This window comes from Palaemon carinicauda, chromosome 42, assembly GCF_036898095.1.
Source record: "Palaemon carinicauda isolate YSFRI2023 chromosome 42, ASM3689809v2, whole genome shotgun sequence".
NCBI lineage: Eukaryota > Metazoa > Arthropoda > Malacostraca > Decapoda > Palaemonidae > Palaemon > Palaemon carinicauda.
In genome coordinates this window covers 24,919,265-24,944,019 of record NC_090766.1, presented here as the reverse complement: position 1 = coordinate 24,944,019, position 24,755 = coordinate 24,919,265, and the positions used below count along the sequence as shown (strand labels likewise).

At 43.3% G+C, this 24,755-nt stretch overlaps 1 protein-coding gene across 1 annotated transcript in view; it reads right to left on the bottom strand.

Moving 5' to 3' along the window:
- Positions 1-10,662: 10,662 nt before the first annotated feature.
- LOC137633216 (chitinase-3-like protein 2) overlaps positions 10,663-24,755 on the bottom strand; it is a 93,176-nt gene continuing 79,083 nt past the window's right edge. Inside the window, exons 7-8 of the mRNA XM_068365385.1 lie at positions 16,923-17,124; positions 10,663-15,708 (exon numbers count right to left, since the gene is read on the bottom strand). Coding sequence (XP_068221486.1) covers positions 15,574-15,708; positions 16,923-17,124 — 337 coding nt within the window. The 3' untranslated portion in view covers positions 10,663-15,573. The remainder of the gene's footprint in view (positions 15,709-16,922; positions 17,125-24,755) is intronic.

Genomic DNA, 24,755 nt, shown 5'->3' with positions numbered 1-24,755 from the left:
GGTCGCGCAGGCGAGTGGTCGCGCGGGCGCGCAGGCGAGCGGTCGTGAGGGCGCGCAGGCGAGCGGTCGCGAGGGCGCGCAGGCGAGCGATCGCGCGGGCGCGCAGGCGAGCGATCGCGCGGGCGAGCGATCGCGCGGGCGAGCGATCGCGCGGGCGAGCGATCGCGCGGGCGAGCGATCGCGCGGGCGAGCGATCGCGCGGGCGAGCGATCGCGCGGGCGAGCGATCGCGCGGGCGAGCGATCGCGCGGGCGCGCAGGCGAATGGGCGTGACGGCGAGGGATCGTGCTGCCGCGTAGGTGAAGAAGATCGCTGGCGGTAAGCGATGGCGAGCAGCATGTGTAGGTGAATGATCGCGTGATAGAGTGCGATGGTGATCAGCATCCGCAAGAGGGCGATCGTTCAGGGTTGTGCGATGAGGAGCAGCATGCGAAGCGGGCAATCGTTCAGGGTTGTGCGATGGCGAGCAGCATGCGCAGGTGAATGATCGCGTGAAAGGGTGCGATGGTGATCAGCATCCGCAAGAGGGCGATCGTTCAGGGTTGTGCGATGAGGAGCAGCATGCGAAGCGGGCAATCGTTCAGGGTTGTGCGATGGCGAGCAGCATGCGCAGGTGAATGATCGCGTGAAAGGGTGCGATGGTGATCAGCATCCGCAAGAGGGCGATCGTTCAGGGTTGTGCGATGAGGAGCAGCATGCGAAGCGGGCAATCGTTCAGGGTTGTGCGATGGCGATCAGCATCCCCAGTTGAGGGTCGCGCGATGGCGATCAGCATCCGCAGTTGAGGGTCGCGCGATGGCGATCAGCATCCGCAGTTGAGGGTCGCGCGATGGCGATCAGCATCCGCAGTTGAGGGTCGCGCGATGGCGATCAGCATCCGCAGTTGAGGGTCGCGCGATGGCGATCAGCATCCGCAGTTGAGGGTCGCGCGATGGCGATCAGCATCCGCAGTTGAGGGTCGCGCGATGGCGATCAGCATCCGCAGTTGAGGGTCGCGCGATGGCGATCAGCATCCGCAGTTGAGGGTCGCGCGATGGCGATCAGCATCCGCAGTTGAGGGTCGCGCGATGGCGATCAGCATCTGCAGTTGAGGGTCGCGCGATGGCGATCAGCATCCGCAGTTGAGCTAGTAGCTGGCGAACCATGTTCCTTCAGAAGTGTTGGAGAACGTTGGCGTGCCAGCTGTAACACACGTGGGCGATCCGGAGATCGCTGGCGAGCTGATGATCGCTGACGAGCTGACGATCGCTGGCGAGCTGATGATCGCTGACGAGCTGACGATCGCTGGCGAGCTGATGATCGCTGACGAGCTGATGATCGCTGACGAGCTGATGATCGCTGACGAGCTGATGATCGCTGACGAGCTGATGATCGCTGACGAGCAGAAGGCTACGCGTGGAAGCCCGCGCAAAGAAGAAGAGTCCTTGACCCCGACCTGAACCTAAGTTCTAGATCGCGAGGGCGAACGTGGGCGCACAGGGCACGTAACAGGAACTGCAGGGAAGATCATCTTGAAAGCGCTGACGAACAGGAGAGCGCTGACGAACAGAAGGGCGCGCAGGGAAACCCTGACACGCAAGGGAAGAACCCCCGTGGGGGCAACCCTTTGCCCCGAAGGGATCGTTGTCCGCCGGGAGACTGATGTCCGTCGGAAGACCGCTGTCCGTCGGGAAGACCGTTGTCCGTCGGGAAGACCGTTGCCCGTCGGAAGACGAGATTAGACTGCTGTCCATCTGCACCAAGACGGAAGATCGAGAAAAAGAAGTTGTAGGCTGCAAACGGAGATTCAAAAAGGCGCCTCAAGCACCCTTATAGGGAGATGAGAGGCCCTTACGACGAGGCGGACGGAGGGCCTTACGGCGAGGGAGGCCAACAGCAACAGCAACAGAAGAAACCTCCGAAGAGGAGTCTCTATGAGTGTACTCTCTCGCGAACGAAAGAGAAACACTTCGTGGAAGAGACTGGTCAGCCAGTGACCTAAAAGGGGCAATCCTCCGAAGAGGAGATCCTGCAGTTGCCCAGCCCCTTGAGCGAAACTGCAGGTGCGACCGCTCAGCACCAAGAGCATAGTCGCACGAAAAAAAAAAGGCAAGAGAAGAACCCCCCAAAAGAGGAAAAGCTCAAGCCTGGACAGGAAAAAAAAAAACTTCCCTCGGAAGGAAAGTTATCCGCCCAAGGAGGCAAGCCTCCTGACTGTTCTAAAATGAACTGGAGAGCTGTCCGTCGACACGGGAGTACTACCAGTAGGAGACACGCCCCTGACGACAATACAAGGGGGAGGCAGCAACAGCCGAATCCCCAGGACTCAACCAGACAGCTCACACCGTTGCTATATTACAGAAACGAACTAGATCGGTAACTGTAAAAAATAAAACAAATAATATTAGTACACATTCATTCCCCCGGGAAGGCTCCGAAGAGGAATCCCGAGGAAAAGGAACAAGAATTACACAATAGGCACGTGCCCTCACAACCACTTACACTCGCGGAAGGAGAGCTGTAACCAAAACAGAATTATAACAATTATAATTATGTAACTATGTAATTATGTAATTTAAAAATGAATGAACACTAAAGAAAAAAACGAAAACCCCGAAAGGAATCGTTCTACAAGCTGAAAAATTAACAACTACAATTAGATTCATAAACTAATTGAGACAAAATGTACGGCGTAGCAACCCCACCCACACGGGAAGGAAGCTACAAGGGCGTAGTAAAACATAGTAAAAGGGTGAACGACCTCAAGAGAGAGAGAGAGAGAAAGACCGAAGTCAAACTCGATCGCAACCCATAAAATTAGGCCGTGGTGGCCTAACTGCCGAGGCCTCCACGTAGATATCGTACACTACACACACACATCTGAAAAGGAAACTTACTTATTTCTATACTCAAATATATATACAAACATGAAAACATGTTTACATATATATTGAGTAAAAGAAAAGTAAGCGATTAAGTAAAGACAAAACAGACAATGGCTGCCAAGCGAGGACCAAGACAGAGACGTCTGTCACAGTCCGAGCCAAAAGTGAAAGTGAGTATTCACCTGTGTGTGAGGGGGAGGAGGGGTAGCTAGCTACCACTCCCCTACCCCCCCGCTAACTAGCGCGGGGGTAATACACCCTCGTTAAATTCTAATGGCTCGCCATTTCAGCTACGCTAAAAGTAATACCCTTTGTAAATAGCGTGGTTTGTATTTCGGTTACGGAACAACTACGTTTTCAATCTCTCACCGTACAGTGCCTTGGGACGAGAATAAAAAACTAAAAACGTTTTATCCTTTCTCCCCGTACAGAGACTAGGGACGAGAGTAACTCGAGAACAACGTTACTCGCTTGGGACGAGATAAAGATCGGAACGTTCTCTCTCCTCTCTCTCCCTCCGTCTCTATCTCTCTCTCTCTTGATTTCGCACCGAAGAGAAGAGCCCACTTACGTTTCGTCAAAAAAACAGGTTATTTGACCAAAGGAAAAAACTGAAAGGTTTTTCAATTAAAAAGTTCCTTTAAAATAGAATTTAAAACATTTAAGCTTTGAAAGAAGAATGAACAAAACGTCAGAATCGATTTACTCTTTCTGCAAAGTGAAACCGTGATACTCTCTCTCTCTATCGTAAAGATAGAGCGCAAACTGCGTAGCATAAATAAACTAAACGTTAGTTCATCTTTGAAACAGTACGAAGACTATTCAAAGAAAATCTTTCATAAAATATCTACTAAAAAATATTCATTTAATAAGTTTTAAATCATTAGCTCTGTAAAAGTTATTTACGATTGAAAGGGCTCAACGTTGTTTAACTTCGGTTTCCAAGTTAGGACCGCCTACTCTCAGGAAAGGTCGCATATAAACAAATCATTAAAATTTATCTTGATGTTTATTATAAATGGAAAGCTAATCGAAGAGGCCTAATAAAGGCGGGTGAGATATAAAATATATAGAGGAAAATCTATAATTAATTTATAACGTGATAAGATAATTGCTAAAAGCCTAAACACACTTCCGTACTAAGGGAAGGGTCGGCCATTTAAAAGTCAAGGAAAGTCCAAAAAACAATCCAAAGTCATCAAAAATTAAATCTATCCAAAAACGAGTTCAAGATTTAAGTTGAAGATAAAACACCTGTACTGCGAAAGCTCAAACCAAAATGAAGTACTTCACCAAATATGTTGAGAAAACTCCAGGTTCTACAGCGAGTAATGATACGTCTTGTCGTCAAGGTCGACAGAGAAGAATTGAAGGGTTTGTTTACATGCAAGAGTGGTATCTGGCCGATAGTTGGCGCTGGTGGTCACACCCGCAACCTTCATAGCGATCGCTCGCGAGTTTTTGAGTGTGTTTTCTGTCGAGCCGCTGAGTAGCAGCTATTATATATTCACCGGCTAAGTTTAATATTTAAAACTGCATTTTCAAGCTGTTAAGTTGCATGCCTTTTTATATAACATTGTTGTGAAAATAAGAGATTTTATACCTTTTTCAGCCAATTTAAAATTATGATGGGCACATTGTATTTGTTCCTTACGCAAATAAAAACCTTCATCCTTTAATAGTAGAATTTCAATGTAGCTGGACCAGCTGTTAATATTTTAATGAGGTGGTAGGAGTTGTTGGCGGGTAAAGGGTAAGCCCCTGCTCACCTGTCAAGACTTTTCTTGGCTGTAAGCTGTACTTTTTGCTGTCTTGTTTGGCAGTTTACTTTTTCTTTTCCTTTTAGATTGAATAAATATGCTAGCAGATCATTGTGTTTGAGGGATAACATTGTAGAAAGACACCAAGGATATGGAGTTGTTTTTAGACTAAACTGTAAATGTGAAACAGTTTGTATGCAAATCTGCTGTTATCCACAACATAGTTCTTCCCATGGGGTTAGATGCTTTTGCTGTGTTTTCCGGGCTTTCGAAGATGACAACGTGGACCTAAGGGGCAATGCTAGTGCTGTCAGAGGAAGGTTTAGCTGCTACCAATTGTTCAAGGGCAGGAGAGCAACTCTTCTTACCCCTACAGTGTCTCCTAACCTACAGGGAGGTGTTAAGGGTGTATCACCTGGTAGTATTGTTTCTGCTACTTCTAAGAGTTCCCTGTGGCCTCTTCCCACATGAGAGCGTTGCCACTGGCTTGTATGACCCCATAGAAGGTGAAATTCAAGTTTGTCCTTCTACTCTGCCCTTTCTTCGTTAGATCGCCTGACTCCAATTGATCTCTCTCACCACGTGGCTGGGAGAGATGTTGCGGTACCAAGCACCAACCCTTACCCGGAGGTGGTCACGCTTCTGTTACCTATGCTCTGTCTCATAACAAACCGAGCATGTGCACTTTCAGTCTGGATGAATGTTGGCCGTTCTTTCCCCTTTCCTGGACAATAGACCGATCCCTCCCCGTCTCTTAGGGGAGTAAGATGGAGGAAGTATGTGCCGAAAACTATCTCGCACCAAGGAAAAGGTATGGACCTGCACTACACCTACTACCTATGTTTGGTCTTCTACTGAATGGATTGACCCTGATTACACTTGCACCCGCTGCTCCTGCTCAGTAGCGATTGTGAAAGTTCAATCGACCGTAGTGTGATTATGATTGATTCTCCCTCCATATGTGTGGGAGGCATGGTTTGTGCCGAGAATGGATGTACCCATCACTGGAAAAGTGTACGTGCTCACAAGCTTGACTGAGCATGCAACTGTCAGTCAGGATGAATTGCACCACCCTCTTCCCTTCCCTCCTGCATGGTTGAGGGATAATTTAGGATATAACAAAAGACTGTAGCCCTGAAGAAGTTCATCAGTTAGAAGTGGAACCCATGATCAGTCTCCTTGCTCATAAGAGTGCCGGGATCTTCCCAATTCTGAAAGTTATCCAAAAAGTTTTTGTCATCGTCTCCTTTGTCACCTGTCTCTGTGTGATTGTCTCACACTTTTTCTTGTGATCATGTCCTTCATATAACAGAGAATATGTTACTGGTTTCATCCCAGTGCTCACCATCTACGCACCAAGATTTTCTAACTCGTAGAAATCTCTCCATGCACCAAGACTGTTCCACAACACAGTCTATCCACGCGCCGAGACAGGTCCATGATACGATATCTTCCCATGCATTCAAGCTATGGTTAATCGGAATAGGCCACTTCCTTGGACCGTTCTCAGTGCTTGTACAAACACACAGATGTCACACAATGTTCGCCCCATTGTCGGCAAGGCTCCTCTCCACTAGGACCCACGCTCTCCCGTTTGCACTCCAGAGGCTAAAGCACCCAGTGCTTCGTCAGCCACTTCGGTCTCCAAAGGGGAGTCCGATCTTCACTTTAAGCTCTTGTCCAAGTTCCATGTACTCTAATAAAGATTTTACTGAGAACTTGGCAAAACCTCTCTTGAGGAAGGAGGAGTCCGAGGACATGTTCAACACTGCCATCTGATTCCAGTCCAGCGGAAGTGAATAGTCCCAAGACCATGTCCACGTTGGTCAAGGTCAATCGAAGCAGCACCCCAAGGTTCTAAGTTCACCCTCACATTGCTATAGTCAGAACATGGTCGGGGGCAGGATTGGATAAGGTTAATATGGTCATAAAAATTTCTATATGCTCGAGCAAGATCCTGTCTCCCACCAACTCTCGACAAATGTGATTTCGTGTGGCCAAGGAAGGCAGGGACTAGTGCTGTAGTCTCAAACATGAGGGCTCTCTGCTCTCATCACTTGAATCTTCTGCCATGGAAGTGGCCTCCATGGCTAGCCCTCCAAGCAGTCTATTGGATTGACTACTAGTCAGGTTTGGTTGCCTTTTTTGCAATGACCCATGATTTGATAAATCCTGAGGTGAAGTAGTACAGTATGACAACTTGATCCTGTCTCACAACCTTGGGGCATCAATTGGCAAACTGGGCCTTGAAGAGGAGGGATGCTGTTGCCTTCTGTTTCGTTAGAGCATCATTGCGTAGGAATGGCCCAGTGCTGGAGACTACATCCATTTTCCCACAGAAAGACATTGAGAGTATGATGGAGAAGTGCAAGAAGACAAGCCATGTTGACTTATACATTGGGCAGTTACTATTAAGGGCCCAGGCCCATCAAAAGCAACATCCTTGACCTCCACTAAGCTTTAGAGATTGGTGCTAAAGAAGATTCAGACAACCTAAAGAGCCTGATCTGCACCTCCCTCTTCCTCCTCAAAGAAAGGTATGGACGTATCTCACCCTTTTCCCTCCTAGCCTGGTCAGTCCAGGAAGGGTGGTAAAGGAGGAAGGGGACGTTGCAGTTGGCATTCCCCTCTCCCAGCTGGCGCGAGAGGGGAATGTCTGTCAATAGAGTGGGGGACGTCTGTCAATAGAGTGGGGGACGTCTGTCAATCGACTGGGCAATATGGCAACAACATGGAGCAGAGAGCTGAGTGGTATTTGTGCCTTTGGCACAAATACTGCCTAGCTTTCACCAGCTCTAGTGGCAGAGGTGAAAGCGATTGTGGAGAAAGCACTTGATGACATCTGAGATGGTTCTCCAAGCTTCTACAGTAGACTCTTCCTGGTAGAATAATCAAGATGGAGATGCTCATCACAATCTAGTCAGCCATCAGGAAAGAAGACCTCGTTTTTTCCATGAACCTGAAGGATGTGGTCTTCCAGATACCAATCCATCAATCCTTCAGAAATTACCTTTGCTTTATCTTGAGGGAATTAACGTACCAGTTGAAATGTCTCCACTTGGGCCTACAAATGTAATTCATCAGGGATACTTTGACGATTGGTTGGTCCCATCCTCGGGGAGGCAATTGCTCCAGGCTTGAGGCAGACTTCTTTCCTTTTGCCACAAGTTAGGGATAGTGATCAGTGGGGGGGATATGACCAGTCCCACGCCTGGGTGACATGATATTGGCTAAAGTTTTCCCATTGGACAAAGATATTGGTATACTCGGGGATGACGCACATCTGTTCCTGTACAGTTAAGAACTTCTGGAACATCTTTCTTCGTCGGAGAAGCTCGTCCCACGTATCTCGAACTAAAGATATCTTCAGTGGTGTCTGAAGCGTCACTCGTCTGCAGCTAGCGATGTTTACCATTACCATTAGGTTCCAGTGGAATAAGAAGTGCGCGACGATCTGGCATAGTTTCTGAATAACAACAACTTTGGTAGGGGAGCTCCATTTGACTCCCCACCTCTAGAAATGCTACTGCTCACAGATGTGTGCAAGAAGGGGTGCAGCGTTCATCTGAGAACCAGACCACCCTGGGGATATGGTCCACGGAAAAAAAGCATTTGAAAATAAACTAGTTGAAAATGAAAGTAGCACTACTAGCATAGGAAACTTTTCAACAGAATTTGAAAGGGAACTCGGTAGTGTTAATGAGTGGCAACAGTACCGTCCTGGCTCACGTCAACAAACAATGGACACTTCCACAGACCCTTAGTGAGCTAGCAAAACAGGTGCACACCTGGGCAGTTGACAATATGGTAGTCTGTCAATGAGGTTCATTCCAAGCAGAAGGAATGTTCTAGCAGACATGCTCAAGTTGCCAGAGGGACATGATTTATGGTCCGAGTAGTCCCTACATGCTTGTGTGGAGGAAAGACTCCTTGCTCTTTGTGAATCACTATCATTCGTCCTCCTTGATACTTGAGAGAACAAGAAATTTTCAGTATTCTGCTCTCCACTTCCAGACTTTTAGGTAGCGTTTGAGGATTCTTCGAACACCTAGGACAATCTAGATGAGTATGCCTCTCTGCCTGATATGCCATTTACTAAACTCCCTTGATGACATCAGGTCTCAAGATGATCCTGATGACTCCCAAGTGGCCACGTGCTGTATGGGATTTGAATTAGCAAATTTCTTTGTTTAGCTTCTCGAGTGAAGCTCCTTTCAGTCTGCAGTGAAAGACCATTGCTCAGCCTTGAGCTAGGCTTTCAGACTGAAGGGCTTGGACCTTTCCTCCTTTTAGGGATGATTTAGGCTCATGAGGAGCTTCAAACAGTCTTGCCCTCCTTGGGAACTCGAGCCTGTGAATGAAATATACGTGAGTCCTCAGCACTCAAGACTATCTTTTTACATGGTTTAACCTTTAAGAGCAGCATTGCTTTTCATGTGTCATGAGTCATTCTGAAGGATGGAAGGTTTCCTTCAACAATGATCTAGAGTTTGTAATCAAGATCAAGAACCCAGGTGTTCAAGAGTCCAGTCAAGTCCTACTCCAGCTCTTCTCTACAAGATGCGACTAATGAGGACCAAGATTACTTACTTCTCTCTCCTGTGAGGACAATATGACATTGCCTGAAGAGAACTCAAGAGCTTAGGCCAGAATACCAGAGAGACTTTTTCAGCACTGGAAGGATAATAAAAAATATCCAAAAAAAACTTTCCGACTTTGTAACACCCATCAGAAATGCCTGTCTTGCAACCAGTGAGGAAATGGAAGGACATCCCGGGCTCAAGCGTACTTGGTCAAAAGATACCAGACCAAACCTAACTTCAAAGAAAACCTATTTGTAGCATAGGCCCTGAAGGCAGTTGTCTGAAAATGCCAGATGACCTTACTGCCTACTTCCCTCAAGATCAATTCAGGACCTTGGATACCTTTACCCTTGGTCTGGTGGTAGCTGCTTGACAGGTATACCAAAACTACTTCTTTTATAGGACAAGAAGCACCTCATCCAAAGTAGCGGTCGCAACGCGAGTCTATAACGAGTGGTAGGAATGAGCCTTCTCCTCCCATGGGGTGGTGCAGCATTCATGATATAACATGTTGGACTAGATGCTCAAGGCTAGTAAGCCTCATGATGAGCAATTTTTCTTTGCAAACAAATTTTGTAAAATTTCTTTCGTACTCCCACACAAGGGGGAGGATGGGTGAACCCATTTCTCCTAAGAGACCATACATTCAGACAATATATCTACTACACAGATAAGGGTTCTTCCATGAGTATCTACCAGTCACCTGGTAGGAACCTAGTAGAATGCCTGCCACATCTTCATGGCCAGGTTGTTAGGAGCCTGACAAGTCATCACTTTGGCTCCTTTAAGGGACCAAGTTTACTGCCGATTTTGGTTCCAAAGACTTCCTCCCTCCTAGGGATAAGTCTCCTATTCTAGGATGATGATTTGTTTTCGTGAAGGAATAAATAACAAAATTTTAGTCATTTGTATTATTCATAACTATAGAAACCAGAGTCAGAGCTTTAAGTTACCTCAATCACTCTGCAGAAACTATAACCTAGACTAAAAGATTAACAGCCAATCCAGCCATGTTAAAATCCTACTTGACTTGTTTATTATGGAAAAATACAAATTACTTAAAAAATTTTCACACAATTACCCAAGGGGAAAAATCACATTTAAATGAATATAATATGAATCAATGAACAATAGATAAGTATTATTTAAACAAAATGTTAAAGTTTGAAAAAAAGGCAATTATTAGGAAAAAATGCTATATTTCCTCTGAGAAATTGAGCAGAAATTATTGTTTCTGAAGAAATTTCACAAATGCTTATCTGAAATGAGGATTGTCTAACTTATCTCCAAAACAAAGCATCATAAAATTGATTAAAAAAATAAACATCTGATTCTTAATTATAAACTAAACAGGTAAAAAATTCAGTCTACACTCTTCTAAAAATGTAACATCGGAATTTTCAACCATAAACAAATTATTGTGGATATTATTTATACATTTTGCTATTAATAATACATACTTTATATACTGAAGATTTTGTGGAAATTTTTTTTTAGAATATTTCATTAGGAGAATAATTACATTTTATAAGGATTTATTCCCATAATAATTAATTAATATGCATTAGTCAAGTTACAAAGAAAAAGGGACAAGGTTGACAGGATTTAATTTAACAATTAACATGTATTTTATACAATTATCAAGGTGCAAAGAGAAAAAGGGCCAAAAGGGAAAAAAAATTGACTTGTATATAAAATTTCAAAATAATTTGTACAAATTATTTTTTAGCTATAGAAACCAAAGTCCTTTAAATAGATATTTCACTGTAAGCTAGGCCAAAGGCAAGCCACATGACAAGAGTGTAACTCAGGACCGTTGTCCTTTAAATGGAATACTTGCTCCTTGGTGCAAAACAAACCTTTGGTCCTTTATTGTACAATTATATCAAAAGAAAACTAAGCATGAACTATTAACTAACCATCATTTAAAACAACCTACTGTAACATGAACTGTTTGTTGACAACCAATAGTAAATTTATGTAAAACAACCTTCATTAAAATAAATGTTGCATTACTGTATTGCATATGTATAAAATATAGCTAAACAAACAACTGTACAAAAGGAATAAAACTTCTGTTTGATAATGGAGCACACAGGCACAATCTAGTTATAAGACTGGTTTCTTATTAGCTTATTTTAAAGAATTAACCACGATTAGAAATGCTAATTAAACTACTGTATCATTATTCAGCCTGACAATCTTTTAAGCTACACCACTCACGATTGTTGCAACAGTCTTTCATAACACCTAAAATGACGTTTGAATGAATATTATTAAAAAACTAATTGCACATTCTATACAGTATTCATAAATTAACATGTCATAGTAAGTTTTACTACTACTTACAAAAATATTTGTTTAAATTATAACTATTCTGATAACACATAATCTGCCTTTCATTAAAATTAGACAAAATTTGATGACCTCATAAAAGTGCTGCTTCCTCCGGTGCCTTGGAAGACCGCGGAGGCAGCAGCAGTAGGGGATTCAGCGTTATGAAGCTTCATCTATCGTGGATAACGAGGGAGGGTGGGCTGTGGCACCCCTAGCAGTACCAGCCGAACTTGTTTGAGTCCCTTGTCAGGCTGGGAGGAACGTAGAGAGGAGAGGTCCCCTTTTCTGTTTCATTTGTTTGATGTCGGCTACCCCACAAAATCATTTGTTCGATGTCGGCTACCCCACAAAATCATTTGTTCGATGTCGGCTACCCCACAAAATTGGGGGAAGTGCCTTGATATATTTATGTATGTATCACTGTCTAAAAATTTTGTAATTATTTAAAGTACTAATGGGTTAAAATTTTAGTAGAGAAAGATTTTCCAAGCAGAATGGGAAATATTTAAAAATAAATATCTGGTTAAAGATTACCAAATAAGCCCAATAAGTGCTTCTCTATGAATCTTTAGCAATAGATTTAAATGTGGAATTCAAGGCACTAGAGATAATCATCTACTGGTTGGTCCTGAGCTTCTACATTCTGACACCAAGAGGATCCAAGCTGCAAAGTATTGTAATTTAGTGATAACTATCATATGAGGCAAAATACATGCCTAACTCTGGAACAACAGTTAAAGAAAATGCACTGCCTTCTTGACACAGAAACATAACCCCTGCCTTCTTTGGTGATAGGATGAAGTACATACCCTTATACCTATCGAGGATGTTGGCAATCCAGTTTATCGCGTAAACAAGTTCTTAATCAAATGATTCTGTAATCAGTTTATTAGAACTAGAGAAATCATATAAAGTACAGTATATACCATAGCTTTTATGAAACTGCTTCACCTATGCAATGAAAGTGAAGGGGGTTAAAACAAAACTGCTATTATGCTCAACAGCATACAAAACTAAAGTCACAGAAGGAATGAATCATACCCGAATAATCTTCAAGCAAAGTTATCACAGAACGGAAATCCAGATATGCCAGCATACATCATGAAATAAAATATGAAAGACTAGAAGGCCAACCAAAGAATCAGCCACCATACATAAAATAAAATATGAAAGCAGACTATAAAGTCAACCAAAAAGCATCAAGTGATGGGGAAAAAAAATGAGATTGCAAAATAAGGATTGGTCCTGTACCGCAGGTCCAATCTCATGACACTGAACAATTTTCCTGCTCTAGGTGGTTCCCAGGAGGAGGATAAAGGAGGTTAGGTAGGAAAATCTTCTCAACCTTGTGTAAGTTTCCTAGATACTGTATTAGCAATGGGACTTGCAAGTAACATCCATCAAAATGATAAGTAAATACACACATCTCAAAGTACAGAGCAAATATTTCAACATATCATCATGTAAGAGACTATGAGGGATAAATATATTCAATATTAAATAAATTAAAGTTTGCTGATAATTCATGTCCTGTAATGAAAAGAAAAGACTTGGCTGTAATATGATGAGAAATGACAGAATACAAAAAGAATAATTATTAACAATAGGTGGCGCATTAAAGATTACCTAAACCATAGGTAGCGCATAGTGCATATTGCAGTGAGAGAAATGTCAGAATAATAATTGCTAAACTTCTTTTAGGAAAGATACTGTTACAACTCTATTTTCAAATCAATTAACCATACAGCATAAATAGAATAACATGTCTGCTTATTGTGTCTCCATTCATATAATCATAAAGAATAAAGGAAATTATCTAACAGAATATACAATTTGATGACAAGACAAATATACATAACTTGAGCCCATTTTATATAATGTTAACCTTACCATCTATATGTGTGCATCTTAAACCTTTATATAAAGAATTTTACCTGTACATACAACCTTATACACTTTTTGTTTTCATGTATTTATACAGTCAGTACACTGCATAAATTATGATTGTATTAAATCTTGAAGATTAAATACAATACTGTACTATTTTTACTAATATACATTAGATACAAGAGTTCAATTTTGTGCATTAAATATAATATAATTTAGTCCTGTTCATTAGCAAAGTATAAAGATCAAATTCATGAGAACCTAACATAAAATTATGCAAACCTGTCAATATCAAATGTTATGATATTGGAATTTGCAATGAGCATGTAAATGAAGGAAATCAAGTAAATCTAGGGCTGAAATATAACATGGCTTGAAGGATTATTCAAGAAAAGTGAAAACTTTTCGTCTTAATGCAAGCTACATAACGATGCTCAAGGAAAATGGCCAAGCAAAAGAGATCAAAACCAAAGCAAGGAACATTTAACCAAGTAATTCAAGAAAATTACTTAATCCTGAAATAGAAAATTCATAGAGACAATGATTAAGTCCTTTGCCACTATACTATTAATCGCACCAGGAGATATTAAAAAACATGGCTGCATATGGAAGATGAAAAAAAAAAAAATTCTACATAATGATGTGAATCTCAAGATCAACTTACGTAGGTATATATGCACTGACCCCAGCATTTCTTTTAATTTCTGGAGGTTATTAAGACATTTTGAGTGATATTTAAACTGAAATTCTTATAGTGTAATCCAGCAGGGAGCACCACTTCTGATCATTTTCTTCAACAATAAACTTTATACTGTATTTCTTTAATATTGCTCACCTAAAGAAAAGTAAACAGAAATAAAGTTTTAAAGTCAATCATTTATAGTGTGTAACTTTTTAAGTATAAAATTATTTACCGGAGAAATTGTCTCGATTCTCACTACTGGTCATATCCGAGTCATTGGGCCAAACAGCATAAATCCCCGAGTGCCAAATACAAGCGACAAGCTGCTTAGTCATAGACTAGCTCCCAACACGTGGTGGCTGATGCATGCTGCCATATTACACATTTTATTTCAATGGTTTAGGAATTGAAAGCTGATTACTTTCCTTTTTTAGTTTTCCTCAGCATATCCTTAAAAGCCAGCTACACCTATACTATATATTTTGCACTGTTTATGATAAAATTGCATACTTTGTAATGCAAAGTACAGAGAAAAGTGACAATACTGGCATGCAGACATCTGGAAAATATAATTAATAATGGAATGACATTAAAAATAAGGTCAGCTATTCACAATGATGTGTTGCAAAGTGTAAACATATTTCATTTCTTGTGACATTGCTTGAAGCACTATCAGCTAAAAGTATTTGAGTTAGGAAGAGGAAACCCAAATATGGATGCCATCTTATGAGCAATCCAACTCAAGTTAAGGGCCAAGATGTTTTACAAAAAGGAAAAAATTTAAAAAATTAGGTTGTTAGAGTTAAAAGACTCCCATAATATTAATTTTTTTGAGGTTTGCTGACATTTATTTGTCAGATTTATATTGAAGGAAAACATAAATTCTAAAATTACAAATGATCGAAAAAGATAAAAGCTGTAGCCAGGTAATTTGAGCAATTAATGAAGAAAAATGTGGAAATCCCCTTCACTAACTGATATGTCAACCAGCTTACTATAGTGTTATTATAAACACTTTGGAGAGAACTTTTTTCTAGAGCTACTAAAAGGACATAGCTGACCTTCATGATTATTTGTGCTCTGTCCAAATTGGAATAAAAAGGACTGATTGATTGATTCTGGCACTGAATAAAAATTTATCAAACTAATCTTAGCCTTTTCTAAATTTACAAAATTTCCCTAAATCTATCTGATCAAGACTAAAACCTTATTGCAGTAGCAATGAGAGGCTCTTCAACACTAGAGGTGTATTTAGCAAATATAGCTAAATACTTTATAGCTAAATACTTTAAATGTAAAAATTTTTATACATAAAATAGAAAAATGCTATTGTTGTGCTTTGGTTCCAAGTGTACCTGTTTGTCCTTGTATAAAGTAAAAAATATTCTAAATAGGAACATCTTTTAAAATTTAAAATACTGGAATGCAACATACTATATACTGGAAAGACCATGTGAGATCTTACTGTGCATGAATAATACTTTTAATGATATTGTGCAACTGAAACCTCTCTCCAGAACATATTCCTGCCCAATCATCACAGTTGAGATTCCAAGTCATCACTCCAGCAAAGCCATTTTCTTTAATCCACTTGGTCTGTAAGAAAAAAATGGTTTAAAAGGCATTCACAATAATTTATAGCCACTCATTACTGTAATAATACAAAAACAAGTAACGGGGCACTCGGTAAATTACATGGCTTTCCCAACTCCACTCGGTACTACTTGTACTTAGATATACTTTCTTCAAATTCTAATGGATTTATCCTTGGGTCATACCCCACATGTCCACCAAGTTTCGTTGAAATTGATTCAGTAGTTTTTGTGTAATGTTGTTGACGAAAAAAGAAATAAACTAACAAAATATTTGCCATTTACTTAACATTGTGATTATTTCCAAAGCACTGCTGCATACTTTTACTACGATGTACTTTATCCAAAATGTTACAGATTCATTTTTGGGTCATTCCCAACATGACTACTGTACAAAGTTTAGTCAAATTCGTTACAATAGTTTTTGTGTAAAGTTGCTCACAAACAAATGAATAAACTAATAAACAGACAAGGGTGAATACATACCTTCGCAAAATCTTTGATTTTAGCGAAGACAATAACAATGTAGTTTACCTATTGGTCCTCAAAGTTATTACAATTTTACCCAGTACTTCTTTAACAATAGGTGTATAAAAACTCACAGATCAAATAAATAAATCAATTTTAAATTTTTGAACCTTTTGAATAGTTTAAAATTGAAATCTACATATATATGTTTTTCCAAGAGATAAAATGTCCACAAAACTATGAGGAAAGGACACGGATGAGGACTTGGCCTCAATTCACTTTCATGCAAAAGGACAGATAATAATGATAGTGTAAAGAACACACCAGATGTCTAACCCCTGTTAGAGGAAAACTTGTAAAAACTTCAATTATTGTAAGTAATTACCATACAGAAGTGCATGCATTTGTCATAAATTTGAAACACTGCACTTTCCCAGTACAGAAATAGTAAAATTGTTCAAAGGCACTCATTCTTTGAAATTACACAATAAAACTTTGTAATGGAGGTACTAGGTTGGCCTGTATGTGCTAGATGACACCACTAAAAAGTAACTTACCAATGCAGGAACCCAAAAGTAATTTAATGAAAATATAATCTATCTTATTTTGCTAGGAAACTATGTTCTGGTTTATTGTGATTTGACTGTACTCTATAAGAAAATTTAAATCCACTGAGATATTAAGGGAAGCTAATGATTTCTGTACTATGAAGACCAAAGAAACTATCAAAAGTATTGTAAATATACTTACTTTAGCAGTGATGCTTTCTACATCTTCATACGATACCCAGTCTCTCTCCCGTACACTGTAGGGGACTTGGCAAAAACTATCAAAGTAACGTCTTGCTCCTTCCTTAACGAATATACAAGCTTCAGTGTATGACAATTCTCCATAGAGCATTCCAGTTCCAACTGCAGGGGCACCAACGTTATACCAGTCTTCTGACAGCAATCTATAGACATAAGCAAAACAAATGAAATTTCTAACATCTTGAAAGCTCTCCACAATCTAATAATATTTCAAACCATAAAGTATGCAATTATGAAAACAGTTTCTCTAATTAAAAGTATTAATGTGATAAATATCACAAACCATTACTCTAATCCTAAATATTCAAATATTAAACTGTAATTTAAAAAGTACAGAACAGAGAAAAAGTTAAAAATGTTATTTTCATTAGTAAAATAAATTTTTGAATATACTTACCCGATGATCATGTAGCTGTCAACTCCGTTGCCCGACAGAAATCTACGGTCGGGATACGCCAGCGATCGCTATCCAGGTGGGGGTGTGCTCAATAGCGCCATCTGTGGTCAGGTACTCAAGTACTTCTTGTCAACAAGACCTCAATTTTCTCCTCGGTCCACTGGTTCTCTATGGGGAGGAAGGGCGGGTCCTTTAAATCATGATCATCGGGTAAGTATATTCAAAAATTTATTTTACTAATGAAAATAACATTTTTCAATATTAATCTTACCCGATGATCATGTAGCTGATTCACACCCAGGGTGGTGGGTGGAGACCAGCATACATGTTAACAAAGAAGCTAAGTATCCCGTATTTCATTTTATTAGTTATTCAAAATAACAAATATAAAATAAATAAGTACCTGGTAAGGAAGTCGACTTGAACCATTGGAAGACTGAGGTACAAGCATACTTGACCCGTAAATCATAACCAACAACCATCGAGTGAGAGGAAGGGTGTACACTGAAGGGGGGGGGGATGGAATAACCTCCCCAACTTGTTGGGGGGGGGGTAATGGTACAGGGAAATCGCCAGTGCGCAGTGGTAGACAGGGCTACCAACTGGAGATCCCCTAATCATGACATGAAAATCCCAAAAATATGATCATAACGGAGTAAGCAATAAATATAATATCAATGCACAAATACATAAAAATAATTAATGAATTAAAAGCGAAATCACGTAAGTAAGGTTAGGCATGCAGAAAAAATATGGCGAGAGAGGGACTCGGGCGAGTAAAAAGGGAGGAGCATGACGCCATCAGGAGATGGAAAGCAGGGGTACCAACCTAGTTACTGAAGCGGTAGATCGAACAGTAAAAACAACAAAATACGCGAGAGTCCCACTCGAACCAAACGTAAAACTAGGTGGAGCGTAATAAAACAAAAGGTTTTACTAATAATAAGTGAGATGGTCGAAATTAAAGCTCCTAGAACTAGCGAAACAATCTCAATGGTGACGCTATTCACCAACATGCACGAATGCAGGCATACCAACATAACCTACTCCTGATGAAACGCTAACACCGATATCATAGGATAACATAAAATAAATGCTATATGAAAGCATAAAGTCGGTGTACTAAATGAATATTGCTATATGAAAGCATAAAGTCGGTGTACTAAATGAATATAAGGAAAAAACTCCTAAAGGATCGAACGAATATAAAAGACGGACGAACTAACGAGACAAAGGGCAGAGGCGAAAGTAAGAACGGGGACGCCGCTCATATATAAACACTTCTCAATAATAAAAACAAAGATGACACTGCCCAATCTCGTTAAAAACTCATGGATAAGGTACTTAACTTCGATGGGGTATCTTGGGAATCGGCCATCGAGAGAAAGTTGATGATAAATCCAATGAAACACACGAAAATAAAAAACTTGGACTTATATCAAACAGGTGCTTGAAAGGAGTGTTGGGCAAGCGTGGGTTGAGTTAGTAGTACTGGTCTGCGAGGCAGGGGAGGTTGAACGGCACCTCACTATTGGGGGATTTCGAAGAGGAGAAGTCTAAATGGTACGAGACCTCTGGTATTTCGCCCCAGTCTATACCGACACCATTAGGTGAGCGAGCTAGTTCAACCTAGCATTCCTTTACATTTTTTCTCTGGTAATATTAGCAGTTATATTCCTTTGAAATGGTGCTTAAGGAGCATTTCACTGGGCGGCACAGGTCTCTCGCCCAGAAATAGATTTTTCCTTCGTCAAAATCCCTTTATTAAGTACGTCTTCCTTACTGAGCGTAGCGGTCCTCTTAGGATGCTGAACGACTCTTAGGTGCTGAAGTATAAAGGGCTGTAACCCATACTAAAGGACCTCATCACAACCTCTAACCTAGGTGCTTCTCAAGAAAGAATTGACCACCCGCCAAATCAACCAGGATGCGGAAGGCTTCTTAGCCGACCGTACAACCCAAAACAACAATAAAAAGTATTCAAGAGAAAGGTTAAAAAGGTTATGGGATTATGGGAATGTAGTGGCTGAGCCCTCACCTACTACTGCACTCGCTGCTACGAATGGTCCCAGGGTGTAGCAGTTCTCGTAAAGAGACTGGACATCTTTGAGATAGAATGATGCGAACACTGACTTGCTTCTCCAATAGGTTGCATCCATAACACTCTGCAGAGAACGGTTCTGTTTGAAGGCCACTGAAGTAGCCACAGCTCTCACTTCATGTGTCCTTACCTTCAGCAAAGCAAGGTCTTCTTCCTTCAGATGAGAATGAGCTTCTCTAATCAGAAGCCTGATGTAGTAAGAAACTGCGTTCTTAGACATTGGTAGCGAAGGCTTCTTGACAGCACACCATAAGGCTTCTGATTGTCCTCGTAAAGGTTTTGACCTTCTTAGATAGTACCTAAGAGCTCTGACTGGGCAAAGTACTCTCTCCAGTTCGTTCCCCACCAAGTTGGACAGGCTAGGGATCTCGAACGATTTAGGCCAAGGACGTGAAGGAAGCTCGTTTTTAGCCAAAAAACCGAGCTGCAAGGAACATGTAGCCGTTTCCGATGTGAAACCTATGTTCCTGCTGAAGGCGTGGATCTCACTTACTCTTTTAGCTGTTGCTAGGCATACGAGGAAAAGAGTTTTTAATGTGAGGTCCTTAAAAGAGGCTGATTGGAGCGGTTCAAATCTGGATGACATAAGGAACCTTAGGACCACGTCTAGATTCCAGCCTGGAGTGGACAACCGACGTTCCTTTGAGGTCTCAAAAGACCTAAGGAGGTCCTGTAGATCTTTGTTGGTGGAAAGATCCAAGCCTCTGTGGCGGAAAACCGCTGCCAACATACTTCTGTAACCCTTGATCGTAGGAGCTGATAGGGATCTAACGTTCCTTAGATGTAACAGGAAGTCAGCAATCTGGGTTACAGTGGTACTGGTTGTAGGAAACTGCATTGGCCTTGCACCAGTTTCGGAAGACTTCCCATTTAGACTGATAGACTCTGAGAGTGGATGTCCTCCTTGCTCTGGCAATCGCTCTGGCTGCCTCCTTCGAAAAGCCTCTAGCTCTTGAGAGTCTTTCGATAGTCTGAAGGCAGTCAGACGAAGAGCGTGGAGGCTTGGGTGTACCTTCTTTACGTGAGGTTGACGCAGAAGGTCCACTCTTAGAGGAAGAGTCCTGGGAACGTCGACCAGCCATTGCAGTACCTCTGTGAACCATTCTCTCGCGGGCCAGAGGGGAGCAACCAACGTCAGCCGTGTCCCTTTGTGAGAGGCGAACTTCTGAAGTACCCTGTTGACAATCTTGAACGGCGGGAATGCATACAGGTCGAGATGGGACCAATCCAGCAGAAAGGCATCCACGTGAACTGCTGCTGGGTCTGGAATCGGAGAACAATACAATGGGAGCCTCTTGGTCATCGAGAAAGCGAACAGATCTATGGTTGGCTGACCCCACAGGGCCCAAAGTCTGCTGCAAACATTCTTGTGAAGGGTCCACTCTGTGGGGATGACCTGACCCTTCCGGCTGAGGCGATCTGCCATGACATTCATATCGCCCTGAATGAACCTCGTTACCAGCGTGAGCTTTCGATCTTTTGACCAAATGAGGAGGTCCCTTGCGATCTCGAACAACTTCCTCGAATGAGTCCCCCCCTGCTTGGAGATGTAAGCCAAGGCTGTGGTGTTGTCGGAGTTCACCTCCACCACCTTGTTTAGCTGGAGGGACTTGAAGTTTATCAAGGCCAGATGAACCGCCAACAACTCCTTGCAATTGATGTGAAGTGTCCTTTGCTCCTGATTCCATGTTCCCGAGCATTCCTGTCCGTCCAATGTCGCACCCCAGCCCGAGTCTGATGCGTCCGAGAAGAGACGGTGGTCGGGGGTCTGAACAGCTAAAGATAGACCTTCCTTGAGAAGAATGCTGTTCTTCCACCACGTTAGAGTAGACCTCATCTCTTCGGAAACAGGAACTGAGACCGTCTCTAGCGTCATGTCCTTTATCCAGTGAGCAGCTAGATGATACTGAAGGGGGCGGAGGTGGAGTCTCCCTAACTCGATGAACAGGGCCAGCGATGAAAGTGTCCCTGTTAGACTCATCCACTGCCTGACTGAGCATCGGTTCCTTCTCAGCATGCTCTGGATGCACTTTAGGGCTTGGTTGATCCTTGGGGCCGACGGAAAAGCCCGAAAAGCTCGACTCTGAATCTCCATACCCAGGTAAACAATGGTCTGGGATGGGACGAGCTGGGACTTCTCTAAATTGACCAGGAGGCCCAGTTCCTTGGTCAGATCCATAGTCCATCTGAGATTCTCCAAACAGCGACGACTTGTGGGAGCTCTTAAAAGCCAGTCGTCTAAATAGAGGGAGGCTCTGATGTCTGCCAAGTGAAGGAATTTCGCAATATTCCTCATCAGTCTCGTAAACACAAGAGGTGCCGTGCTTAGGCCAAAGCACAGGGCTTGGAACTGGTACACAACCTTTCCAAAGACGAATCTTAGGAAAGGTTGGGAGTCTGGATGGATGGGGACGTGAAAGTACGCGTCTTTCAGGTCTAACGAGACCATCCAGTCCTCCTGCCTGACCGCTGCTAGGACCGACTTCGTCGTCTCCATCGTGAACGTCTGCTTGGTGACATAAGCATTGAGAGCACTGACGTCCAGCACCGGTCTCCAACCTCCTGTCTTCTTGGTTACCAGGAAGAGACGGTTGTAAAAGCCCGGGGATTGATGATCCCGGACTATGACCACTGCTTCCTTCTGTAGCAAGAGCGACACCTCTTGTTGCAACGCTAGCCTCTTGTCCTTCTCCTTGTAGTTGGGAGAGAGGTTGATGGGAGATGTAGCTAGAGGGGGATTGAGGCAGAACGGAATTCTGTATCCCTCCCTTAGCCACTTCACAGACTGAGCGTCTGCACCTCTGCTCTCCCAAGCTTGCCAGAAGGTCTTGAGTCTGGCTCCTACTGCTGTCTGGAGAGAAAGGCAGTCAAAACTTGCCTTTTGCGGACTTGGAACCCTTCTTGGACTTGCCACGGTGACTGTCTGCACGGGTACCTCCTCTGCTGGAGGTTCTGCCACGAAAGGGCGGGATGAACCTAGAAGCAGGTGTATCAACTGCTGTAGGGCAGAAGGGTCTAGGCACGGAAGGTAAGGTTTTAGCCTTACGTGCAGAAGAAGCCATGAGGTCATGAGTATCCTTCTGGATAAGAGAGGCAGCCATCCCCTTAATCAACTCCTCCGGAAACAGACACTTGGAGAGAGGAGCAAACAGCAACTCTGACTTCTGGCAAGGAGTGATACCAGCAGATAAGAAGGAGCACAGATGTTCTCTCTTCTTGAGGACTCCTGATACATATGAAGCCGCAAGTTCACCAGACCCATCCCGAATTGCCTTGTCCATGCTAGACATGATCAGCATGGCCGAGTCCTTATCTGAAGGGGAAGTCTTCCTGCTTAAGGCTCCCAAACACCAATCGAGAAAGTTGAATATCTCGAAGGCACGAAAGACTCCCTTCAACATATGATCAAGATCTGAAAAGGACCAGCAGATCTTCGAACGTCTCATAGCCAACCTGCGGGGAGAGTCAACCAGACTTGAGAAGTCGGCCTGGGCAGAGGCAGGAACCCCCAAGCCAGGTTCCTCTCCCGTGGCATACCAGACGCTCGACTTAGAAGCCAGCTTGGGAGGAGGAAACACAAAAGAGGTCCTTCCCAGTTGCTTCTTGGAATGCAACCAGTCCCCCATAACCCTCAAAGCTCTCCTAGATGATCTGGCGAGAACAAGCTTGGTGAAGGCAGGCGCAGCAGACTGCATGCCCAGAGCAAACTCGGAGGGAGGAGAACGAGGGGTTGCAGACACAAAGTGTTCAGGATACAAATCCCTGAACAAAGCAAGGACTTTGCGAAAGTCTAAGGAGGGTGGCGAAGACTTGTGTCCTTCAACATCAGAGTGAGGATCATCCAGATGAGCAGCTTCATCATCCGATACATCATCATCCGAAAGTTGAGTAGTGAGAGGCAAAGGCAGAGCAGCAAGCTGAACGGCTGAATCCTGCAGAACGGGTGCATGCGTACCTGCGGATCCATCATCATGCCTCTGCTGGACAGTCTGCGAGCTGGCAACAACAAAAGCAGAGGGCTGGTGTGTGGGAGGGTCTGCGGTGGGCTGAGGAGCATGCGGTATGGTATGCAGAGCATGCTGTAAGGTATGCGGCTCATGCTGCATGGTATGCGGAGCATGCTGTAAGGTCTGCAGAGCATGCTGCATGGGCTGAGGAGAATGCCGCATAGTGCTGGAACCCGGCAACTCCTGATGCGGCAGCTCACGCATGTTAGCAGATGGTGCAGCAAGAACATGCGTCTGGCAGTGAGGACTGCGCATCGGTGGAGGAGCTCTCACAGGTGGGGTGTGGGAGCAGGCAGCCGCAGTATCTGCTGAGCGCACAACCTCTGCGGGTTGTAGGTTAACAGGAGAGGTGTTAACCTTCTCGGCATGATACTCCTGCATAAATGCCGCAAGCTGAGACTGCATAGTCTGCAGCATGGACCACTTAGGGTCTACTGTGGTTGGAGCAACAACAGACGGAGCAGAGGCCTGTTGAGGGACCACTCTACCTCTCTTGGGAGGTGTGCAGTCATCAGATGACTGCGGCGAGTCCGAACTGACCCAGTGGCTACACCTGGGCCGTTGGACAAGCTCGGAAGGGACCTTACGTTTGAGCGGTCGTGAGACCTTGGTCCACCGTTTCCTCCTGGAAACTTCTTCCACAGACGAGGAATGTAAGGGCTCATTCGTCTGTAAGTGGATGGGACGATCCTTAGCAGATACGTCCGCAACCACTGAGGATACATCCGTGCGCCGATCAAGGCCTGCCGAACCCTTTGGTCCTTCGACATTGCTTCTCCCCTGGGCTTGGGAGCTTGCAAGAGGTCCCGGACTGGGAGGACGACTGGCACGCACAGATGTACCCTCATGCGCAACACTGACACTGACACTATGCACATCACTAGCACTTCCCACTGCACTCTTCGCTTTCAGCTCTCTGACATCTGCCAAGAGCTGATTGCGGTCACTAACCAACGACTCCACCTTCTCACTGAGAGCCTGAATGGCACGCAACATATCAGCCATTGCAGGCTGAGCACTCGTAGCAGGTTCGGGAGTCACCACCACAGGGGAAGGAAAAGGTTGAGGGGCATGGGGAGAGGAAAAATCCACAGAGCGAGAAGAACTCCTCCTATCTCTCTCCTTCTCTAACCTACGTGCATATCTGAGGAATTCATTAAAATCGAATTCCGAAAGCCCAGCACATTCCCCACATCGATCTTCCAATTGACAGGATTTTCCCCTACAATTGGAACATACGGTGTGAGGATCTATAGAGGCCTTCAGAAG